Source organism: Ovis aries, chromosome 4 (genome assembly GCF_016772045.2).
Source record: "Ovis aries strain OAR_USU_Benz2616 breed Rambouillet chromosome 4, ARS-UI_Ramb_v3.0, whole genome shotgun sequence".
Lineage (NCBI taxonomy): Eukaryota > Metazoa > Chordata > Mammalia > Artiodactyla > Bovidae > Ovis > Ovis aries.
Window position 1 is genome coordinate 89,109,809 of NC_056057.1, and position 17,851 is coordinate 89,127,659.

Below are 17,851 nucleotides of genomic sequence, written 5' to 3' on the forward strand. Positions count from 1 at the left end.
CCACCTGCCGTAGGCAGTGACATTCCACACATTGGCTCCACTGGGAGCACGGCCTCATGCTGCTCCCGCAATCTGGACAAATAGATTGTTCAAAAAAACCATCAGTACTATCTCCTCACTACTAACAAAACTGGCAATTCTGGAGAAAAACCAGGAAGAGGAATGGAGAGGGAAGAATATCAGTCCTTACATGATGAAGCTTGGGAAATGTGGGCACGGGTATGGAATATGACTCCACAGGAGTGTTTGGCTATTCAGAGGAAGTACAGAAAGCTAACTTCAGTCTCCCCTGCAGTGGATAACATGCTGTTTCATTCATAGGTCCTTGAAGTTATTTAAATAAAACCTTATAAAGATAAAGTTGAGTGACTTCCCTGGAGGTCCAGTGGTTAAGATTCCGCACATCCACTGAAGGGGGTGCGGGTTCCATCCCTGGCTGGGGAAATGCCTCTCAGGGTGGCCAAAAAAAAAAAAAAAAAAGTTGAATTGGCTTGTTTTTTCATGAAAAAAATCCTGAAGGTTTGATAAACAGCCCTTTCCCCTTTCTTTGTGGGTATTGTTATATGTGTTGAATCTCTTGAGGCAGCATTTTCAATTTTGCTGTAGAACCCTGCATAATTTTAAATGCTGGCAGGCATTTGAGCTGTGTAACTCATTGGTACTTATGAACCACTAACTTCAGTCGCAGCCAAGGTAACATCTGCAAATTCTCTGGCTCTTGATTGATCAGTGTTTCATACTTCGATTTCTCTATATTCAACTAGGGCCCATCCATATTATAATTATAGCGTTGCAAGTGAGCTTGCCGATTTTCCAGTTAAATTCTCCTGACTTAGTTGAAGATATTGAGACTGAGAATGGATCAGGATTTGCAAAGATCACTCATCTGTTGTGTGAGAAGCCACAACTTTGTCCCTGGTTTCCTGATTCTCAATCCAATGTTCTTTCCACAGAGCATGCTCTCAGATTTTTGTTTTAGTTTTTCAAGGGCATGTCAATGTTAGTACAATGTCAGGATGAAACAGGAAGCTCTGCATGCTACAGCTTAAAGTTACCTGATAGCTTGAGGAAATCCACACATTAAACCAAAGAGAAGAGCAAAATTTCTTAAAATTCTGCTTTAACAGGTGGGCTGGGTCCTCACCATAATGAGCTTCATATGTCCTTCTGGTTTATTAATATCTTAATGCCTTAGGATCAGAGGAGCCCACGATAGAGTTTCTGTCTACAAACACTCTTCCATAGATAATATTCTAGCGTATCCATAATGCATGTGTTCATACATATCAGTTTTGTGGGGAAGAGAAATGCAGAAATGCAGCATGCATGAAATAGGTGTAAAAGCCCTGGATGAGGGGCTGAGAACACGGAACCCAGACACCAATAAATAAAGACCTGATTAACATGGACTATGTACTCACTTGAATCCTAGGAAAAACCACTGAAGCCAGATCCAAGACAAGAGGAGAATAATAATGGCAGCCGGGAAGGACATTATGAACCATGATCCAAAGTTGATGCAACGGCAGTCAGGATAGCGCCTGTGTGAGGATACAGAAAAGTGTTCACGGGAAGAGTGCAAGTGGAGTCGCTCCTGACGGTCCGTGAGAAGCAGCACTTCCCGTCTTTCCTGCGATAGTAGCCAAGAAAGAAGACGTGGGGCGGGGGGATATTCCCTGCTAAATACAGGAGTTAGCTCTGCTCCTCATCTCTTGCTTCTGTCGCTGCATGGTTGTTCATGCTTCTCACAACAACGAGGGCAGATATGTTATGACTTTTCCTCCCTTTATTCCATCTTTAAGAAATCGTTTACCAAAGAACCTAGCACAGTACCTGATACCAGTGGAATTGCGCAAGAAATGGGTACCCATGGGTGTGTGTGTTTTGTTATTTGTATTCAAATCATCAGTGCATGAGTGAAGAAAGACAAACAAGCAGACCTGGGAACAGGTGAAAATTAGCTTAAGAGGACTGCATGTGTCCATTACCATTTCATCTTGGGAGCTGACATCCCAGAATCTGAAGGGACTCTGATCTGACCCGCACTGTCCCTCAAAGCTGTTTTCCCCTCTTGTTTCTTCTGCCCAAAGCAGCTACAACCATCTTATCAGACATATTCTAGACTTTTTCTTCCTAGAATTAGACAGTGCTTTGGGGCTCAAATGGAATAAATCAGGACCAGATAAAAATAATTAAAAGTCCTGTGAAAAATATCAACTTTTCCATTAACTCTCTAGTTATTTTCAGCTTACTAGCTCACATAATAAAAAAGTAGCAAAAAAAACCACGTCAGGTACAAGCACTGTTTATTTGGTAACCTCACATTCATTGTTTTGAAATGTAGTCTAAATTCTCATATAGTTATCTATTTTATGATTATGGGGAAATGGAAATTCAAGAAACAGTTATCTTTAATTTTTCTTCTTGAAGCAGTAACACAGAGTCAGAAATGAGAAAAGTACAGAAAATAATATGGAGTTAATAAAAAAACACTGTTCACATATTTTTATTATGTTTGAAATCACAAAATAGAGAGAATGTAATAGAAATGCTAGACTTCAGTATTTTTTTCTACTTAGATCACACTTTGTATTTTGCTACTTAAAAAAGATCATGTAAATAAATAAGATCTTTCATGCTACACACATCAACATAAGCCAAATTTATTTATTTTAGACACTGCTATTTTAGTGTGGTTCCTAAGAAATGCAAAGGCTGTTTAAAAAAAAAAAACAAAACAAAATTAAGCTTTCGAAACTGCAGATTGCTCTTTTGTCTGCGATTTCTATGAGCTGATCTCCCTGGGTCCTAGAATTAGCACTGGCAACTTGAGGATGATTTTATCTACCTTGAAGAGATCCTATGATTAGCTTATATAGTTATGCCATTGTTACTGCTCTTGTTTAGTCACTAAGTCATTTTCACCTCTTAGTGACTGCATGGGCTGGAGCCTGCCAGGTTCCTCTGTCCTTGGGATTTCTCAGGCAAGAATACTAGAACAAGTGGCTATTTCCTATTCTAGGGGATCTTCTTCATCCAGAGATCAAGCCCACGTCTCCTGAGTCTCCTGTATTGGCAGGTGGATTCTTTACCACTGAGTCACCTGGGAAGCTCAGTTGTGCCATTTGAAAGTGGCAAATGATAAGTAAAAAATGATAAAGAATACATAAAATTGATGAATGTAAAAAAAATGCTTTACCAACTCTGAGGCTCTGTAGAGAATTGTCTGCTTTTTAAAAAAAAACAGTGTTTTCAGTTGGAAAATAAGTGAGAAAAGGCTTAAGTTTATCTTTCATCAATTTACTAGAGTTGGATTACAGGTCAGTGGCCTGTGTTATTTTGTTCAGCCTAAAGACAATGAGAAATGCTGCATGGATTAGGCTCAAAACAATACCCCAAAGCTAGTTTCATTTTTCACCATCTGTAGCTCATACCTTGAAATTAGGCTGCTTTGTTCTCCCCACCCATTGCAGAGAATTCTGTGAGATTTGAGGGAAGTGGAGCTTTTCAGAATTTTTGCCTGGAGGGATAAGCCATTTAGAAAAATGAAAGTTTAAAAAAGATAAACTTTGGGATTTTTTTTTCTTTTTTCTTCCTTTTTTTTTTTTTTTTTTGTTCAGTAGTAAGAAAGTAAACACTATGAGGTATAAATATTTTGAATGAAAATGGAATGAGTAGCACCCTAGAAGGGATTAGTTTCACAGTGGTGATTCTTTTCCCACTTCCTTCATATTCCATAACAGGCTTCCCTGGGGGCTCAGAGGTAAAGAATCTGCCTGCTAATGCAGGAGATGCAGGAGATATGGGTTCAATCCCTGGGCAAGGAAGATCCCCTGGAGGATGAAATGGCAGTCCACTCTAGTGTTTTTGCTGGGAAATCCCATGGACAGAGGAGCCTGGAGGGCTCTAGTCTGTGGGTAATAAGAGTTGAACATGACTGTGTGACTGAGCGTGTATGCATGTATAATCCATAAAGGAAGGGACTGCAAGTGTCTGCCTAAAGCAAATAGAGATTTCTTCTATCATTAACCATGCTAACTACATTTAATTCTGATGGAATCCTTTTCTTTCACCTGGCAGTATGTTTTGTGTCTACCATGCACTGGGTACTCTTGCAGCTACTGGGGATATAGCAGTGAATTAGATGGACACAGTTCAGACTCTCACAGTTTGTATTAAAAGAAGAACACAGGCAGAAAAACAGGCAAGCATATAATGAATTGGAAAATAAAACAGAATAGTGTGACAAAAAGAGATTAGGTGGAGGGAAAAATTTTACATAACGTGACCAAAGAAAACGAAATTTGGGATGAGATCTAAATGGCAAGAAGGAGCTAGTCATGTAAATAACTGGGAAATAGTATTCCAAACAGAGGAAACATCAAGTGCAAAGGCCCTGGGGTAGGAATGATTTTGGGATGTTTGAGGATTAGACAGAAGACCATTGCGGCTGTGTGTGGTGAGCTAAGTTCACAGTCACATGAAATAAAGTCCAAGAAGTAGCCACTAGGGGTCAGTTCATATACAGCCATGTAGGCCATCAGAAGGAATTTGGATTTTAATACTAAGGCAATTGGTCTTCCCTGGTGGCTCAGATGGTAAAGAATCTGCCTGCAGTGCAGGAAGTCCAAATTCAATCTCTGGGTCGGGAAGATATTGTGTTGAAGAGAATGACAAGCCACTCCAATATTCGTGCCTGGAGAAATCCATGGACAGAGGAGTCCATAGGGGTGCAATGAGTCAGACACAACTGAGCCACTAACACTTTCACTTTCACTAATGCAATTAGGAGTAATAGAAACATAGTAAGTAAGCTAGTGACATGATCTAATGCAAAGTGTATGTAAATTTATGAATTTCATAAAACATGTTAGCTAGATGGATTGTGAAGATGGATGGTAACAAGAGTGGAAGCCAAGTGTAGTAGGTGGAGCTCCAAGATGACCCCCAAGAATCCTGCCCCTGGCATACATACTTAGTATATTCTTTTCCCCTTCTGTGTGGACAGACGTGTAAAGATGGTGAAATTTTATTCCTGAGGCTAAGTTCTTTAATGGGTAGAGTGAAGAGATTTTGCAGAGGTTCCCATCAGTGGACTGACTCTGAGTTAATCAAAAGGGAGATTATCTTGGGAGGGCCTGACTTACTCAAGGGAACCCTTAAAAGAGAGTTGTTCCTGCTGGCTTCCAGATGCCAAAGGAAGGGGGGCATCTAGCAAGGATCTTGGGGTATCCTCTAGTTGCTGAAAGTGACCTTATGCCAACAGACTGCAATAAAATGGGCACCTCAGTGATTCAAACACAATGAATTGAATTCTGTCAACAACCTGGATGACCCTGTCCTAGGACTCTGAGCTTCTGTGGAGATCGCAGACCCCGTTGGCACCCTGACTTCAGCTGAGCAAAGGACCTGGCTAACCCGTGCCTAGATATCTGACCTACAGAAATGATGAGGTCATAAATTCCTGCTGTTTGTATTTGCTAAAGTTTATGGTAATCTGTAACGCAGAATCTGTTAGAAGACCAAGGCAGGTTTGCAGAGGAGCAGGGAGGTGAGTAGATTTTTGCTTCATTTAGATTGGTAGCAACATAGATGAAGAGAAGGCAGTGGGTTTTACAAATATTTGGCATACAGTGTAGGAAAAGGTACTATTCATTGACATGAATCTGAGGGAAGAGCAGGTTGGCAGCTTGGATGCTGCTGTGAGGGTGTTCATGTGAGGTGCCCTTTAGCTTTCCTGGTGGCTCTGGTGGATAGTCAGTTAGATAGATGAGTCTGGAATTGAGAGAGCAGTTAGAGATGTGAAATTGATGGTTACCCACACACAGGTAGCTTTAGAAACCATGGAAATGGGTGTGTCAATTTCAGGAATCAGTGGAGATGAGTGGAAAAGGAAATACACCAGGGGCACCTTAAGTCTTAGAGGTCAGGCAGAGGCGCAGGCATGAGTTAAGCACATTTAATTCTAACAAAATTCCTGTAGGCATGTATTATATTTTTATTTTACACAGAAAACACAATCTCAGAAGATTAAGTGGATTGCTCAAGGTCACAGAGTGTACAGTCAAGCTGGATATTTAAACCCAGGAGGACTGTTGAAAACACAACCTCTCTTCTTTAAAGCCCAGTGTTCTCAATGTCCTTCCAAGTGAAAAGAGAAAATTCCACATATATTTCAAAATATCCATAAACTAGAGTACAGACTTGATGTTTTAAGGACATTTTAGAACCCCACAGGAATGATGGCATAGGAGAGACATGCTTTGACCTGAAGCATATGAGTATGCCAGTGTTGAAATTTAGGAAGACAGTGCTATAGATGCAGTTCTTAAGTCCAAGTACAAAATCATAAATAATGCTAATTAAATACACAGCACTGATCTCAAAAGAATGTGTGTGAGTGTGGATATTTATTGCCTTGAAACAGATATTGGCCACTAAGGGCAAGATCAGCTGATATCCACGCTGATTATAGTCCTTTTGATTAATGACTATTTTGATTATTTCTGAGTCAAAGCCACTTTTCAGATTTGCATTTATGTACTTCCAGAGGTTACTTTTCAAATATTAATTACTTTTTATGCATGAACCAGACTTAGATTTCCAACAGCAAGAGTGAAAGTTGAAGCAGCAGCAACGACAATGGCTGGGGTTATTGACAGTTTCCTACCAGCCAGGCCCTCTGCTAAGAGCCACGGATGCAGTATGCCATTTATTCTTCATAATGAGGCTGTATGTTCTAGTTTCGCCTCCATTTTACAGATGCAAGAGACTTACATTTGTAGAAGTTAAGCTAATATATGGCAAAGTTGAATCTGAACCAACGTCTAAGTCTAAACTTTGCAATACCCAACTTTCTTCTGTACTATTTGCCAGAGAAATTATTACTTGGAAGCACATATTACGCTTTTCTGCAGGAGAAAATCATGGTGAGCTTTGAACGTGGCTGTTGCTAGGTAGCTGGTTTACCTTCTTCCTCTGTAATTAGCTAAGCAGATAGGTTAGGGAGGTGGGCATTGAATTCAGAGCGCCTATAAACATATCTCTTGGTTTGTGAAGCAATAATAGTTATTATTTAACATATAATTAGCAACAGTGACTGTGCTAATCATTGATAATTCAACTTCCTTCCAAGCTGCTTTGTATACCCACACATTTCACAGCGGACGCCCACAAGCTGAATAATATACTTTGATAATCAGCAAGCTGTGAAATTTTACTTGTGATAATCTTGTATTCTTAATATGATAGATTGGCTTTTTGTGTTTAACTAATGGCTGGTGTATTTCTTAAGTGATATCGATGCAGCAAAACTCCTCTGTTATGAAAGCAATAATTGTTCCTAGGAATATTTCCCTTAATAACTTTATTTTAATATCAAAATATTATTCAGTTACTTAGATAATTCCCAGGAACAATCAGCACTTCATTCATGTCTTAGTTCAGTTCATCTTAACCAATGTTTATTGATCATCTACTTGTGTTCCTTGGGGGCTAAAAGAAGATGATAATAATTATTATAATTCAATAATTCATGAAAACTTTTACAAGCTTGCAATCAGGTGTGCTGGTTATGGGTGTGCATGGATAAGACAAATTTATAGAAATGTGAATATAGCTTTGATAAGAAGAGATGGGACTGGAATGTAAGTTTTGGAGTAACCGAACAGTTTCAAATGATACAGCATCCACACAAGCAGAGAAAAGCTGGCAGAGTTGGAGGTCCTTAAAGAACCAGGGTAGGAAGAAGTGAGTTAATTACAGGGTGACATTTATTAACAATAATGTTGGGAAAGGAGGAGATTGGATGACAACTGGAAGAGTGTATCAGTGGAGCAGAAGGGTCAGGTAGAGAACGCCGAGCAAGCAGGATTTCTTTAATGAGGAGCCAATAAAAATCCATAGAATCTATAAGATTGTAACTGTAGGTACAGAAAACAAAGAGTATTTCCATAATGCCTTATCCCAAGGGTAAGTCAAAAACTAATGGTGAGTTAATCATAAGGGAGTCAGAATCTACGTGCCACACGTACTAGATTCAAAGATTAAGGATGCAAGAAATTTCATACCTTGTGGTTGACTTAGATAATTGGCTCAGTCTTATTAGCATCGTCTGAAAATCACCTGCTAAGCTATATATCAGCTTAGGATGACAAGGGCTTCCCTGGTTCCTCAGTCGGTAAAGAATTTGCCTGCAGTGCGGGGGACCTGGGTTCGATCCCTGGATTGGGAAGATGCCCTGAAGGAGGGCATGGCAACACACTCCAGTATTCTTGCCTGGAGAATCCCCTGGACAGAAGAGCCTGGTGGGCTACAGTCCATGGGCTCACAAAGAGTCAGACACAACTGAGCAACTTAGCACAAGAACAACAAAGGGACGGTTCAGTCAAAATAGCCATGTTTTCAGCATTGCAACTCTTTCAAATAATTCTTATGTGTGCATGTTTATCTTTTATAAAAAGAAAGAGCAATGCTGCTGCTGCTGCTGCTGCTGCTAAGTCGCTTCAGTCGTGTCCAACTCTGCGACCCCATGGACTGCAGCCTACCAGGCTCCTCCGCCCATGGGATTTTCCAGGCAAGAGTACTGGAGTGGGTTGCCATTGCCTTCTCTGAGAAAGTGCAATACTTGAATGCAAATACCAATGCAGTCTTTACTTGTCACTGGCAGCAAACTTGATTTTTAAAAATTTTGCCAACATGGCCCCCTCCCAGATGGTGGGAGAGGCAATGAGGCTGCAGAGCAAAAAGGGTACCAGGATTCAGGCCATCTGCCTTCACCTCCCAGTGCTTCCACTGACTGGTGATCATTGTTTAAACTCTTGGAGCCTTGGTTTCCTCATCTGTGAAACAAGGGTGTGTATATACATGATTTGAAATATTTCTATCTTCACTTGTCCCTTCTCATTGCCACTCAGGATCACACATCTTTCTTTTCCAAGACTGACATTTTTGCCCTTGTATCTATCCCATTCCACCTCCATTAATTGACTGTTAGCCAATTAATGATTTCTCTCTCTCTCTCTTTCTTTTCCCCGCAAACCTCACATAGCTGTTTTTACTGTCTCTTTTGCCTGAGTGTAAAACTAAATTGATACCTCCTTATTCTAAAGGAACACTCTGCCTCTGGTTATACCATGCTTCTTTTGTTCTTTCTTTCTTTTTTTTTTTTTTTTTTTTGTTAAACTTGAAACAGTCATTTAAACTAGCTGCCTTGTTCTCTCACTATGTCCTCACCCCTTCACTCTCTTTAGTCTGAATTCTGCCCTAGTCCCCGTTGTTCCCCTGCATCTGCCCTCCTGGAGGTCACTGATGAAAACTGAAAGCCTCTTTTCAGCCATCATCTTACCTGACCCTCCCACCACATTGCATGCTCCTAACTCATTCTCTGCTTGGAAAATGGTCTTCCCCTCCATCTGTCAAAATCCCACATTCTCCTGGTTCTCCAGCTACCTTGATTAACTTTTCCCATCTTCTGTTTTGTCAATATTTCTTAAGAATCTTTCCATGTTTCAATTCTGTTATCTTTTTCTCCCTATATTTCCCTTGCTACACTCAAGATTTTAATTTCTATGTATATATATATATAGGTATATATATCTTCCCTAATGGCTCAGGAGGTAAAGAATCTGCCTGCAATGCTGGAGACACAGGAGATGCAGGCTCGATCCCTGGGTCTGGAAGCTTCCCTGGAGAAGGAAATGGCAACCCACTCCAGTATTCTTGCCTGAAAAATCCCATGGACAGAGTAGCCTGGAAGGCTACAGTCCAAAGTGTCACAAAGAGTCAGACACAACTGAGCAACTAAGCACACACACACACATATATAGTCCCAAATTTATAACTAATTGGAACAATGAATTTGTAAATGCCTGCTGAAAATCTCCTTGTGGATAGATTCTGAGCAGGTCACTTCACCATATCCAAAATAAAATTTATTTATTTCTCTAATGAATGTGCCTAGTCTTCTCTAGAACTTCATGAAATCACCATCTATTGACATATAGCCCTAGCGTCAAAATTTCCTAGAGTTGCCTTAACCCTTCCTTACCCTTATAAATCCTCATGTCTAGTCACTCACCACCTTCTGAGTGTACGGCACCCTGAGTCTAAATCCACCCATCACTTCATGACTCACCTGGCTGTGCCTCTCATCATCTGTCAACAAGTTGGTCATAGACTCCTAGTTGGTCTCCTGTCCCCAGATTCTTAGAATGCCAATCAGTCTGCACATTGCTCTTCTCAACTGTGCAAAGACATGCACATACTATTCTACTACTTCCTGGAAAAACTGACTACACAATTTATGTACTTTGATTTCATGGATTATTTGCATTCATTTCCTCCATAAGCATGGTATTTACTGTTTACTTTGTTAAGACTGAGCTGGGTTACACAGACAAATTTTCTCTAGTGATTAGAAGTATTGCACACAACTAGAGTCTTCTTTAAAGACACATGTTCAAACATTTCTAGGGAAATAATATTTTAGGAAGATAGACTTTGGGGTCTGACTGATCTTGATTTGGTCTGCAAACTGCCAAGCTAAACATCAAAAATTTCAACTCTACTAATAATACCCAACACTTATACAGCACGTGCTTTATGTTAGGCACCGTTCTAAGTGGTATTTATTTTATGTAAAATTTGAAACTATGAGAGAAAGAGAGAGATATTGTTATCCTCATTTTTTTTTCTGGCAAAATAACAGGCTTAAAGACGTTGAGTTATTTGTCCAAGAGCTGGTATTTGAATATAGACATTTGAATCTCAGAGTCAATGCCTTTAATCACCACTGTATACCATTTCCAGAGCAAAAATATAAGGGTTCGTGTGCACTATAATATATGCAATTCATCTGGCAAGGGCTCTCAATACTTGTCATTTGTCACTTTACCTTCTTCTCTGTATGTCAAAAAACAAAAGTTATTCTGTTTTAAAATTGTTAATGGTTTCTGTATATGTATGTTTTGCCTAGGCAATAAGCTAGAATCTTCTTTCTGGTAGGTTTTATTTTTTGTTTTCTTCAAAAGAGTTCAAAACCATGCCTTGCACATTGTCAATTCTCAACAAATGTTTGTTAATTGACTGAGTGGATGAAGATCTGTTTTTATTTGCACAGGATAAAATTTACGTTTCTCAGAACTTGTTCTTATTTTCCATATGTAAAAAAGAAAACAAACGAGTACATGCATAAAACATAAACATATTTTATATTTAAGTAAGTAGATAAACAGTTAGATAGATAAGGCTTTGAAATGTATTATCCAGTTGCTTCCTTTTTTAAGTGTCAAAGGCAGGAAATAATTGACTCTCAGGCTAATGTACCCTTCAGAGTTTGGTAAGACCCAAAATGAACTTATACAAAATGACCATTGGTATTGCTCAAAAAGATGGCAGGAAGTGTCAGGAGAAAAGGTGAGATTATTGTAGTGGCTTTGGAAATAAAGGATGATTTCTCTCTGGCTCCAAACATCTGAACATAGAACATAAACCTTTTTTTATTTCATGCAGTTTTAAGTTTCTGGAACTTTTCCCAATTAAATTGAGTGCATTTCATTCCAATGTTGCTTTGGGTTGCTGTTGTATTTTTAGGGTCAAGAAAACATTCATTAAATACTTAGTCTGTTTATTTACTATTTACTTTTTATTATACAAATTACTATATACTTTTTAAAGCTATTTACTTTTTATTGTTCAAATTCACGATGTAAGGGACTGAAAAGCAGAATTTTTAACTCAAGTGCCCTGACTGTATCCACACTTCCCCATTTTCTGCACTGAAGGAACATCATAGCACTAACTTATATTCAGATTCATACATCTGCCCTCAATTATACATAAGGTTTTTTTGCTCCTTCTCTTTCAATATTTTCTATCAAGAAGGGATATTTTGAGTTTTCCAGTTTTCATATAACTTAATTCTAAAGAAAACTTGAAGGAAAAAAAATCACTAAATTTCTAATTATATTTTAAGCACTTTCTAAAAAGAATGTTTTGGCCAAATTCCCATGATTAGGAGAATTACAAGATCAGACAATTAGGGAAAATAGTTACTGAAACATTTTGCTCCAAGTGCTACAATGCTCTCAATCTGTCATTGAAAAATGGATGAATACATTCAAAGAGTCCAGGGAACAGTTAAATAAAAGAAAGAAAATTTTGTTGCTGCATTGGGTAAGAACACAAAGACCAAGGGCAAACTTAGTATGGTTATTTTGACGATATCAAGTAATTTCACAGGAATGGTGGAAACCAGCAGTTCTCTAACGCCAACAAAGTAAAAAAAATAAAAATAAAAACTTGGTCTAAATTTTAGAAAAGATTTATAGAGAGGACTGAGATGTAGACTCTCTTTCTTTGGGGGATTCATGAGAAAAGATAGAAGTCTAGCTTTCAGAAAGGGATTAAGTACATTTCCTGCCTTGAATTAGGAGATGCATTGAATAAATCCTTTCTGGCACTGGGAATTTCAGAAGTCTCTCACTTATAAACCAAATGTCTTTCTAAGGTTCTTTTCAAAGTCAGTCATTGGAGTACACATGATGGATGTATACTCATAGAATCCGTAAATGCACACGGTAGTCTGTGTAATATCGTCCCTAAACTGCTCTGTTAGGGTTGTTTTTTGTACATAAGTTCTCATTCTTTCCAGAATGGAGGGTGACATTTTTTGAATCTTGAATTTCTTGGAACATCTTGTAAATAACTCAGAAAGTTTACAGAGTTTGTGACTCTGCTTCCTACAGTGTGGTTTTCCCTGAATTTTTCTATGAAAAGGACTTAAATCATGTTCCAGGGCATCATCAACACTGCCCACCTTCCAGAAACTGACTATTATCTGTCCTTCATCCTTAGAATTATACCTTGGGTGTAGAACCAGATTGAACTCTCACAAAACACTGTGGACTTTCAAAGTATTGTTTCAATAATTCTTACATGCTGCTAAGTCGCTTCAGTCATGTCCGACTCTGTGCGACCCCATGGACTGCAGCCTACCAGGCTCCTCCGTCCATGGGATTTTCCAGGCAAGAGTACTGGAGTGGGTTGCCATTGCCTTCTCCTAATTCTTACATAGTACCAAGTATTTTTACATAGTTTACTTCATTTAATTCTTACAGTATTCATATGAACTATGACTATTTTAGATATGAGAAAATTAAGTCTTGGAAGAACTTATTATTGTGACTGAAAAGTGGAATTTTTAACTCCAGCGTCCTGTGTCCAAGAGTCTCAATTTTCTGCACTGAAGTAGCATCACACCACTCATTCAGATTCATATATCTGTCCTTAGAATACTTTATTACTGCTATTTTTTGTAATTGTCCAATACTTCAAATATTTTTCAATCCCAATACCAAATCTTCTGTAATGAGCAATTCTGTTTACTACTCATCATTTAAGTTTAAATGTCAGTTGACAAACCCTACACAAATTGTCCCATGTAAACAATCCCTTTCACTTTAGGTAACTAGCATTTGCAATATTATTTATAATAAAAAGTGTCTTCTGTGTTTCAAGACACAGGAGAGGTGGGCTCGATCCCTGGGTTAGGAAGATCCCCTGGAGGAGGAAACGGCAACCCACTCCTTATTCTTGCCTGAAAAATCCAATGGAGAGAGGAGCCTGCTGGGCTACAGTCCATGGGATTGTGAGGTGGACATGACTGAGCAACTGGGAACCCACGCACGTGTTTGGTGAGAGTGATTACCCAGGAGTTATTTTATCCAAGCTGACCTTGGAATCTACAAACACCTGTTAATTCACTATGTCCTACATATCTAACTCTATTGAAAGGAGCAGAAGGGAGGTTTCTAGACCTATAGCAGTACTGATGGGGAACAAAGGAGGATTAACTCAACATAGCTCTCTCTCTCTCTAGATTCTCTGAAACAGGTAAGAATAATTCTTATAATTTGTGTGCTGTCCATTTATCAAATCATCAACCCAACCATTTTACTTACATATTGAAATGCTCAGCGAAGATCAAGTTGGTAGAGGTACCAGTGATTGTTGTCAGTCCACCAATGGTAGAAGAATAAGCAATGCATAAACACATAAGTTTGCACATCATGTGGTCCTTCTTTGTTCGATATTTGTTTCCAGAATTTGTGCCTGAATTCTGTTCAACAATAAAATGTACCATGAGAAGAGCTCTATCTGTGGTCATAAGAAGCAGTCATAGCATTTGTTATGGACTGAATATGTATGACCATCCCACCCCCAATTCATATGTTGAAGCCCTCACGCCCAATATGATGGTATTTGGAGACTGGGACTTTGGAAAGTAATGGGGTTAGAGGAGATCATCACGGTGGGGACCTGGCATGATGGGATCAAAGTTCTTACAAGAGGAGACACCCAAGAGCTTGATTTCTCTCTTTCTTTCTGCCATGTGAGACCACAGAGAGAAGGCAGCTGTCTGCAACCTAAGGAGACAGCTCTCATCAGACACTAATCCTGCTGGTTTCTTGATCTTGGATTTTCAGGTTCTAAACCTGGGAGAAACAAATTCCTGTTGTTTAAGTCACCCAGTCTATGGCATTTTGTCAGAGCAGCCCAGTAATGCAGCATTTATCTTTCCACCAACAGAAATGTTAACAAGAAAAATTCTTCCTAAATCTCTTTTGGGAGTGTCTCTCTACTTTGGCACCTTAACTGGTCCTCTCCAGAGGATACCACTACTTCTGAAATTGAATGTTTTCAACCCCTTATACTTCAGCATTGAGAGATGGAGTCAGTGTCCTCTTTGTTCCCCACCCTCTTCCAGAACATTAATTTCCTACTGACATGAGAATAAATCAATTTTTCTTTAAGCTCATGTCATTTGGCTATCTCTTTCCCTGCCCATTCTTTTGAATAGGATGTTCTGATCTTCTGATCACCCACTGCTATCAATTAAGATGACATTCCCATCTGGCCCACAAGACTCCTCCATCCTGAAAATCCTGTCAAGCATCTGGATAACTGGATGATCTTTATGAATACCCCTCAGAGATCCCAGCCTTACAGATGTTTTTTAAAAATCTCATTTCCAGAGACCTTCGATCTGCTCTTCCTCAGTCACCCTGTGCTCTAATTCCTGGACAATACATCTTCCAATGACTCCATCTGAAAAAAATCACTATTTCTAATTTTTTTTTTTAAGGATAGAACTTAAGGTGCAAGACAAAAGCAACTTATTCCTTCTCTCACCTGTGGCCCATTTAACACACTCTCTTGGTCTGATTGTTGCTATCCAGATTGTTGAAATCTGGAATAGAATCTATAACTTTTTGGGTCACTTCATTTAGTCAAGAGTTTTCAGTCATGTTTAGCAAAAAAAAGCAACCTCATTTCATTAGTTGGAATGAAGAATCCTCTATTTAATTACAAAAAGTCCATTTTCACTGTCAAACTACACAAAAGAATTGCCTATATTCACCCGCTCCATTTCTTTAACCTTTCTAATCTGGCTTCTTTCTCTTCAGTCAATGTGCACTTGCTATGATTTTTCATAACCTCCATATTACAAACTCAGTAGCTATTGTTCATCCCCAGGTTTGCAGACTTCTGCTGTGCATGCACACTAAGTCACTTCAGTCATGTCTGACTCTTTGCAACACCGTGGACTGTAGCTCACGAAGCTCCTCTGTCCAGGGGATTCTCCAGGCAAGAATACTGGAATGGATAGCCATTTTCTTCTCCAGGGGATCTTGCAGACCCAGGGGTCGAACCTGTGTCTCTTACGTCTCCTGCATTGGCAGGCGGGTTCTTTACTACTAGCGCCACCTGGCAAGTCCCTGGAGACTTCTCAGCAGCACCTAAAAGAGTTGATGACTCCTTCTCTCTGGAGAACTCTTCTTTGGGCTCTGTGACATTTCAGTCTTCTGGTTTTTCTTCATCTCTGCCTGTTCCTCTGTCTCCCTTGCCTGTTCATTCTCCTTGATGCATCCTTAAAACTGGAGCTTCCTGGGCTTCCCTGGTGGTTCAGTGGTAAGGAATCTGCCCACCAATGGAGGAGACTAGAGTTTGATCCCTGATCCAGGAGGATCGCACATGCCTCGGGGCAACTCAGCCCACTGGCCACAACTATTGAGCCTGTTGCTGTAGAGCCCGGGAACTGCAACTATGGACCCATGTGCTGCAACTACTGAAGCTCGGTGCCTCGAGCCTGTGCTCTGCAATAGAAGAAGCCTCTGCAAAAAGAATCCTGTGTAACGCAATGAAGAGGAGCCCCCACTCACTGCAACTAGAGAAAGACCCTCGCAGCAACAAAGACCAGCACAACCAAAAACAAACAAAAAAACCCTGGAGTTTCCTGAAACCCTGTCACAGGTGCTTGCTTGTCTCTTCTCACAGTAAGATTTCTCCTTAGGGATTTTCATACATTTCACTGGTTTAATGAAAGAGAAAATCACACCACCTAACTTGTTTTCAGCCAGGCTTCTCCTTTTACCTATGAATCCGACAGACTGTCCAATATAATTTGAATGTCTCAGATAAAACTCCAATCCCCAAATATTCAAAACCGAACTCATTCTTTCCTTCCTCAAATCCTCTTCTTCAGGATCATCTACAGAAGATAATTGCATTACCACCCCCATGATTACAAACACTTAGAGTGTGCTGAGTATACAAAAACACTGCTTTAAGTTAAAATCAAATGAATGCTTTAATTCACATTTTTCTGACAACATAATGAGAGCGGTACTACCATTATCTGACTTTACGTATGGAGATGTGAAGCACAGAGAGGCTGAGCGGCTTGCTTATGGTCACAGAGCCTGGAAATGGCAGACTTAAGTTTGGAGACCATGCAGGGCTCATACCACAGCACTCTCAGCCACTATACTACATCGCTTGTCCTTAAAATTCTCCTCATTCTCATCCCACTAAATTCTATCAATCGTATCTACTGAAAAATGTCTGGACTCTGCTGGTTTTTCCCATCTCCACTATCACTTCCTCTAAGTCATCATTATCTCTGATTTGGGTTATTGTAAGAGGAACCAGAGATCAAATTGCCAACATCCCTTGAATCACTGAAAAAGCAAGAGAATAGCAGAAAAACGTCTACTTCTGCTTCATTGATTATGCCAAAGCCTTTGACTGTGTGGATCACAATAAACTGGAAAATTCTGAAAGAGATGGGAATACCAGACCACCTGACCTGTCTCCTGAGAAATCTGTATGCAGAAATCTGTACAAAGCAACAGTTAGAACTGGACATGATTTGGAACAGACTGGTTCCAAATAGGGAAAGGAGTATGTCAAGGCTGTATATTGTCACCCCGCTTATTTAACTTACGTGAAAAGTACATCATGAGAAATGTTGGGCTGGATGAAGCACAAGCTGGAATCAAGATTGCCAGGAGAAATATCAATAACCTCAGATATGCAGATGACACCACCCTTATGGCAGAAAACGAAGAAGAACTAAAGAGCCTCTTGATGAAAGTGAAAGACGAGAGTGAAAAAGCTGGCTTAAAACTTAACATTCAGAAAACTAAGATCATGGCATCTGGTCCCATCACTTAATGGCAAATAGATGGGGAAACAATGGAAACAGTGACAGACTTTATGTTTTGGGACTCCAAAATCACTGTGGATGGTGACTGCTGTCATGAAATTAAAAGACACTTGCTCCTTGGAAAAAAGCTATGACCAACCTAGACAGCATATTAAAGAGCAGAGACATTATTTTGCCCACAAAGGTCCATCTAGTCAAAGCTATGGTTTTTCCAGTGGTCATTTATGGATGTGAGAGTTGGACTGTGAATAAAGCTGAACACCGAAAAATTGATGCTTTTGAACTGTGGTGTTGGAGAAGACTCTTGAGAGTCCCTTGGACTGCAAGGAGATCCAACCAGTC

At 39.6% G+C, this 17,851-nt stretch overlaps 1 protein-coding gene across 7 annotated transcripts in view; it reads right to left on the bottom strand.

Moving 5' to 3' along the window:
• Window positions 1-17,851, bottom strand: part of SLC13A1 (solute carrier family 13 member 1) — a 100,827-nt gene that overhangs the window by 43,597 nt on the left and 39,379 nt on the right. For 4 of the 7 annotated variants that reach the window (XM_042248756.1, XM_004008022.5, XM_060415083.1 and 1 more), the window contains exons 7-8: window positions 13,962-14,119; window positions 1,422-1,541 (exon numbers count right to left, since the gene is read on the bottom strand). In XM_042248756.1, the coding sequence (XP_042104690.1) occupies window positions 1,422-1,541; window positions 13,962-14,119 (278 nt within the window). The remainder of the gene's footprint in view (window positions 1-1,421; window positions 1,542-13,961; window positions 14,120-17,851) is intronic. The other 3 variants (XM_042248758.1, XM_042248757.1, XM_060415085.1) reach the window with 1 other exon arrangement.